Source organism: Palaemon carinicauda, chromosome 19 (assembly GCF_036898095.1).
Source record: "Palaemon carinicauda isolate YSFRI2023 chromosome 19, ASM3689809v2, whole genome shotgun sequence".
NCBI lineage: Eukaryota > Metazoa > Arthropoda > Malacostraca > Decapoda > Palaemonidae > Palaemon > Palaemon carinicauda.
This window is the reverse complement of record NC_090743.1, coordinates 85,259,660-85,267,159: the sequence shown is the minus strand read 5'-3', so window position 1 is coordinate 85,267,159 and position 7,500 is coordinate 85,259,660. Positions and strand designations below refer to the sequence as shown.

The following is a 7,500-nucleotide window of genomic DNA, read 5'->3' as shown; positions in this document are numbered from 1 at the left end:
GATAATATACATTACCTCATAATAATGTAACCCGTCTAAACAAAAACAAATAATAACATAAATGCTACTTTTGCGTATAATTTCAATCCATATAAATAGAATTCATGTAATAAATAATATAACATCCAAGAGGTTCCTTATATATATTGACTATTTTACATGACTATGATTCTTTATTATTTAGAAATTATTTAAAATATCAATTAAAATTAAGAATATCAATTACCGATGAGTCACTAGAGACAGATGAAACGGAAGGAGGGTTGGAGTTATGTGAACATTGCCTTGGCTCTAATTGTGTATATGATAAACTTTGCATTTGCTGCACTTGTCCTACTGGAGGTCCTTGAATTAGCGGTACTTGTGGCGCCGTCGTATTAGCAACATTATACGGGTAATATGTCGCAGCTCCAGATATTTGTGAGACATTGTTGTGGGGATAATTAGATCTAGATTTATTTATGTCAGAGATTACTGATATGACCCGTGCTTTCAGCTCCAATTTTTCATCTTCTGTAAAATCTTTAACAGATGAATGCAAAGATCTAAAAAATAATTCTATATCATCTGATGCGCTTTCATCTTGCTTATTCAGGTAGTCAATTATCTGCATATCCACTGATTTTGGTTTCTTAGATCTTCTTTCAATTTTAGGAGAAGGTTGAACCTCTAAATCACCTTGATTATCAACATGACATCCCGGAATATTTTAGGTGGTTTCTGCGGCATCAAGCGATCGTTTGTTTGCGGCTGATCCAGACGGAGCATTTTTAATTGCTTTATGATTCCTTCGGAAAGCATCACGCAGGATCCTCCATTTCACCTGAAGTTGCTTAGCTGAAATAAAACAAAATTGAGTAATATTAAAAACCAATATCAAACATTGTAAGATATTTTGCTACTCTGATTATATTTTTTTCTTTTCAGATACCTAGCCACTGGTTGCACAATGACAGAGCTGCATTATTCCTATCGGCTAGGAATATCAACAATAAGTGCAGCAATAAGGGAGGTCTGTACTGAAATATGGCAAGCATTGCAAGCCAAATGCTTTCCTCTGTACACGGAGGAGAATTGGAATAGCATAGCACAAGACTTTGAAAAAACGCAAATTTTCCCAACTGTTTGGGGGCAATAGACGGCAAACACGTCAGACTTATTAGCCCTAATAATTCTGGATCCTTGTATAACAATTATGAAAATTTCTTTTCAATTGTGCTTTTAGCTGTATGCGATTCCAACTACTGCTTCTTGTACATTGATATTGGATCATACGGAAAGGATTGTGACTTGACAATATTTAAAAGATCCTCTTTTTACAAATCATTACAAAGTGGTAATCTAAACATACCAAAACCAAAATTTTTACCAAAGGACAGCAGCATTGAAATGCCGTTTATGTTTGTCGCTGATGAGGCTTTTGGGCTATCAGAAACAGTCTTGAGACCATATGCAGGCCGCATGTTATCAACTAAAAAACGAATTTTTAACTAGCATTTATCACGTGCAAGGAGGTACATAGAATTTTCGTTCGGAATATTGTCCAACAAGTGGAGGATTTTCCATCGTCCACTTAATGTGTCTAAGGATTTAGCAATAGATATCGTAAAAGCCTATTGCGTGCTTCATAATTTTGTGCGAACAAGAGATGGACACAGAGTTCATGATGATACTAATAGCGATGAATTACAAACCGTTGCAAATATTGGTCGACAACAAGGAGGAAGAGGAGCTAACCGCATCAGAGATATGTTTGCAGATTATTTTGTGAGCGACAGTGGTTCAGTGTCATGGCAAAACAACTACATATAATATGCAACTATTTCTACTTACCAACGTCATTTCTTGCTCTGCCATCTTCGATTTCTGAATAAATTTCCACAACTTCTTCGCAGATGCTCTTCCATGCATTGGCTTTTTGAAGCCTGTCTTTATAGTCGCTGCAGGCCGTATCCCACAGTGCAGGGTGTTTTTCAACAGCTAAAATAAGTTTTTCGTTGTCAGTTGCACTCATCGTTTAACCTGTAAATATAGTTAGATGATAAGATTTAGAATGATAAAAATAAGATTTAGAATAACAAAAAGTTAACTTTTATTTCATTATAAAAATATGTTCATATATTGCCATTACAAAATGCATTCATTACATATTACATTGAGTAACAAAAAGAAATTAGTTTTAATTATCCTTACCTCTTGTAGGAGCGGGATATGCACACACCCTCGCTGACCTACTGTCTGAAACATACTAGGGGGTGCAGTAAAATCTGCATAGTGTGAAAGATACTATTAAAAACCATAAAGCTAAACTGTTGCAGTAAATCTACTGCACCAGTTTTAGCAGTACAAACGCAGGCATCATGTAGCAAATTTAACGTTGCAGTAAAATCTGTCGTGTGTGAATAGAAGTATACATATTGTATGTCCGCTGAGGTCGTGCAGTAAATACTGTTGCAGTTTTTTTACTGCATGCAGTATTTACCGTCCTGTGTGAAAGAGGCCTAAGAAGGTGATAGCGGTTACTCTTGCAAAATGACCCGTGTTTACCAGGAGAGTTTTATCTTGCCCTTTTTTTTATATTATTTGGAAATCCTGCTCGATTTGTTTGAATAGTCTTGGTCAGATGAATTTTTCGCAGCAATAGCTCTTTAGATAACTGAAGATTGGTATATAGTCTATCAGTGAACACGTGGTATCCGCTGGATTTCGTTGATTTTATAACCATGTCCACTAATTCCAATATGATTCTAGTATTGAATTTATGGTTAGCATTGCCAAGAATGTCTGTCGTTGCTTTGCCATAATACGGTATTAGCGCTAAAACATATCCAGTTATTGAGCAGGCTATATCGAACACTTTTAGACCCCATTTTGTTGGTTTCATTGGATTATACATTTTGAATCCAATGCGACCTTTGAATGGGACAGTGGACTCATCGGCTGATAAACTAGCTCCTGGGAGATAATATGGAAGAAATCGAGGCATTACATAATCTATCACTTGACGATCTTTTGATCGCCGACCTTCAAAAATAGTCATTAGATTCACTCGGAGGAGACACATGTAGGACCTAGAAAATTTGTAAGAATCGTTTTCTGTTAAACAGATTTTGTGAATTCCCTGGAATCAACTTTTCTGGCACTAAAAACATCACTGATAGAGATCTTCCAAAGCAACCTAATTTAAATGTGCAATCCATGAAGGGCCATTACTTATTTTGCTGTTACGTCTTTCCAGTCTTGCCAAACAGATTATTGCTGAAGAGGACGTTTTACGTTGATATTTTGCCTTGCATAATTATTTGTTTCATCGGCAATGAATTGAAATAACTCCAAGGAAAAAATAAATGGAACAAATCTAGTGGGATACGCATCCCAGCTCTAGGGGGAAAAACTGTTGTTTCCCCGTAAGAGGATATTCTTTTAGTTTATGCACGTCTTCATTATATTCTTCCCATTCATTTTCTTCATCGTCACTGTCACTACCTTCTTCATCGTTCACTTCTAGCAATTCTCGTGGAGAGTCGAAGAGCCTCTCGTCAAAGTCACTGGCAGCGTGCTCAGAATCGGAATCGGATGAAGCATTATTTTCCATGTCCATGTAAACCCCGTTATAACTAACATCGCAATTTTCCTCATTTTCGTCGATGGCTACAAAATCATCTTCTGAAGGACACATTTCAAGACATTCTAAAATTTCCGACGTAGATTGCAAAAACCTTTTCAATGAAGCCATGATATAGGATAAGTGTTTGAAAAGCGATGACCTCGGAAATTAGCTGGTGAGACGGGAGTCGATCACAATCGGTACTTGCTGCTGAACGAGGCCAAACGCACTGAGAAATGGACATAGTGTGTGTCTGCCTTTATTTGTTAATCTAACTTGTCTTGGAGGAAAAGGCGGGATATGATTAACTAAGAAAACGAGGAATATTAATCTTAAAGAACCACAGCAAACGAAGCAACGATTTAAACAACGAATAACTTTAATTATTAGAAACAGTTTATGAATGAATAAGATCTTTTCAGTGGGCTACCAGAGGTAGCCCAAGTATTAGGACGACGTATTTTGCTTGGGCTACTACGGGTAGCCCATGGAGTGGAAAGGGTTAATCTTCCTACTTATCAGGATGTGATGAAACACTACCTTTTCGTGAGGCAGCTACTAAAAATAACTTCAAACAAAGAACCTTCATTTAAAGATATTAGTGATTGTGTAGTTTCCCACGTGATGAATGTTTGGAAAAGAGCCTCAATTCCAACTGTTTCTGAGAAGAGAATCTATGACACGTTAAAAAGTTATCATTCAAAATATTTGAAGATGAAGAAATTAGTAGAAGTGAGAAAAAGTGAGAAAAACTTGCAAAAACTTAGAAGATTTTCAAACACAAGCAGAAAAAAAAATAAACTGTTTGATGCAAGTGCTTGTAAATGTGAAGATTTTGAGTTCTGCTCCTGTAGTCGACTCAGCAAAGTGCCACTTGAAGAAAGGGAGTTCTTGATAGATTAAAGAAATACTAGAAAGATGGTTATTGGCTCTGTGGATGCTTTATTGACGGCCAAGATGAAAAAGAAAACAGAGAAAACTCAGACATATTGCACCTGCATCATTCTGAACCGGGGCCCTCAACAAGCAAAGAAACGACTGATAACTTTGATCAGTCATATATGTCACTTTCAATAGTTTCCTCTTCAACAGACAGTTCAGAAAATAGCAATTCATCAGAGTTTGAACCAAGTTCAACCACAGTAAGGAGACTTGATACGAGAGAAAAAATGCAGCGAGTATCACTTGACAGCTTTGCAGTGATGTCGGACAAAACAGGAGTGTCTGACAGAGCAGCTACAACAATAGCTTCTGCTGTGTTAGAAGGAGCTGGCCTTGTAAATAAATGTGACTCATCCTTGGTAGTTGACAGAAATAAAGTACGGAGAGCCAGAAAGAGAGCAAGGTCAGAAGTCCAAGAAAACATGAAATTATTGAAACCACTTGAAAGTATATATTTTGATGGAAGGAAGGACACAACAAAAATAGGAGAAATTGTAGAATCAAAGCAGTATGTTAGGTTTGCACAAGAAGAGCATGTAGTATTGCTTCAAGAACCTGGTTCACTTTATATTGGCCACTTAGCTCCAATAGCAGGATCTGCTTCTTATATTTCTTTATCAATAATTTATTATCTGCAGTCACACAATATTGATACCAGTAGCATTGTGGCTGTAGGCTGCGATGGAACAGCTGTAAACACAGGTCATAGAGGAGGAGTTATAAGACTCCTAGAAGAGAACTCAACAGGCCTCTTCACTGGTTTGTATGTCTATTACATGCAAACAAGCTACCTCTCCGTCACTTGATAAGTCATTATGATGGTCAAACATCTGGTCCATCAAGCTTCACTGGACCCATTGGCAAACATCTGAGTGACTGTGAAAAACTACCTGTAATAGAATTCAATCCAATTCCTAGTGAAACCATTGAACTTGATTCATTAGATTTAAGTACTGATCGAGCATATATGCTACAAATATACAGAGCGGTAGCATCTGGTGACTGTTCCAGCCAATTGGCACTCATGAAACCAGGGAAAATACATGACACCAGATGGTTAACAACAGCAAGTCGTATTCTCCGTCTTTACATTTCAAACGAAAGTCCTTCATCACAGCTGCTTGAGATTGTGAACTTTATCATGGCAGTATATGTTCCAGTATGGTTCAGTATCAAGATGAAACCTTCTGCAAGCAATGGTGCAAAGCATTCGTTCTCAATGATAACAAAGTCTCGTTCTTTGTCAGATGAAAGCAGAAATATTGTCCACCAAGTTTTGCAAAACAATGCTTTCTTTGCTCAGCATGAAAATCTGCTTATTGCTATGATTCATGATGAATCTCCAGCCATTCGTTAGATTGGCTACAGAAGAATAATTAAAGCAAGAGAGAATCCAATTCATAGAAATACAATTCGGAAATTCCAACAACCGAAGCTACTATTTCATGCTACTGCCTTTCATTTGATGATCGATTGGCAGAACATCCAACAGACAGAACCCCCTCTCACGAGAAGAGTATTGTCAGAGTACATTATATCTCTGATTAAATCCAAAGAGAAGCCCTCTGCTCTCCCAGATTTTCCCTGTCATACCCAGGTGGTAGAAAGAAACATTAAATTAGTAACACAGGCTTCAAAATCAGTTGTAGGGGCAGCTGCTCGTGATGGTTTTATAAGAAACCAAATTGAGGGAAGGAAAAACTACCCAAATTTGAAACTAAAAAACAGTATTTTCTTTATTAAACAGAATACTGAAAACAGTGTTTAATACACAGGTATTTGTAATGGAAGGGAGGATGGGTTGGGTAGGGCGGAACTCGTCGTACAGCCACCTCCTCGTGGTGAGTTCTGGATTGTGTTATCTCCTTCAAATAGAATTAGAGAAAACATTAACTAAGAGCTGTGCAAGTTAGAATATTCATTATTTAACAAAATAAATGCAATATGTCATATTACCCATATTTATGACGATGAGCTCAATTTATCTGAAGTCATCAATTATTGGTATTTCTGGTATTTTTCTAAATTTTCAAGCTATTTGTGGAAGCAGAAGATGGTTTCGCCGAAGAAAACACACTTACTCTATATTGAAGAGTATTTAAATCACTTTCAAATGGAAACTACCGGAACGTGATTGCATTAAAACTATGTTTCTAAATGATAATGAACCGGAGGGTGTTTTTTCCCACTTTTTCCATTTTTCAGTGTGTTTGTGTAAGCTGAAGATATTGTCTCAGAGCTTTCAGATTTTTCACAAGTTATTTTGATGTCCATTCACACCTTTTCCGCTCTACCGCTAAAATCAAATCGAAAAACGTGAAAAAACGATCCACCCTACTGAATACACAAACTTCATTTGTTTCAAGAAGGATGTATCAGTGACCTCATATGTTCCCAATAAAGGTAAAAATCTTGTCTTATTGAGCATAATGAATTATGATGCTGCAATTAATGAAAGTACAAGAGAAAAAAGGAAATGAAAGATTATTATCTTTATAACAGTACTAAAGGAGGAGTAGACACTGTGTTGGAGTAACGTAAGGTGATTACTGAGGTGCAAGCTGAATGCAACTAACTTTCAAAGGATCATGAGTTTATATACACGATATTCTGAGCTAGAACGTCTAAAAATTTAAACAAAATGATTCATGAATAGGCAAGGTAATGTTGTTATCAGTGCGAGGAGAGAGCGATATATAAAAATAACACAAATACGGTTACAGTGTATGAGTGTCTGTGCAATACGTGCGGTATAAGGCTTCCCCTAAAAAAAACATACATGCGAAATAGGATGACCTGCTCAGGAGAGGCGCACTTTAAGAAAGTCATCCTGCAGGAGATACATACAGTAGGTTTAAGACGATCAATGGAGACCCAGTCTTCTTTACCGTAAATGTTAAGTAAGAAAGCCTTAGATGTTCGATGGAGGAAAGGGACTGTGTAAAGGGTCA

The 7,500-nt window shown here is 36.9% G+C and overlaps 2 protein-coding genes across 2 annotated transcripts in view; one reads left to right on the top strand and one right to left on the bottom strand.

Moving 5' to 3' along the window:
* Positions 1–2,557: 2,557 nt before the first annotated feature.
* Positions 2,558–3,736, bottom strand: LOC137659112 (piggyBac transposable element-derived protein 4-like). The gene is made up of 2 exons (XM_068394190.1): positions 3,623–3,736; positions 2,558–3,121 (listed from the first exon to the last, which is right to left on the bottom strand). Exons 1-2 carry the CDS (start codon positions 3,734–3,736, stop codon positions 2,558–2,560), a joined length of 678 nt encoding a protein of 225 aa, XP_068250291.1.
* Positions 3,737–6,014: 2,278 nt separating this feature from the next.
* LOC137659111 (SCAN domain-containing protein 3-like) overlaps positions 6,015–7,500 on the top strand; it is a 10,201-nt gene continuing 8,715 nt past the window's right edge. The window contains exon 1 of the mRNA XM_068394189.1: positions 6,015–6,194. Coding sequence (XP_068250290.1) covers positions 6,015–6,194 — 180 coding nt within the window. The remainder of the gene's footprint in view (positions 6,195–7,500) is intronic.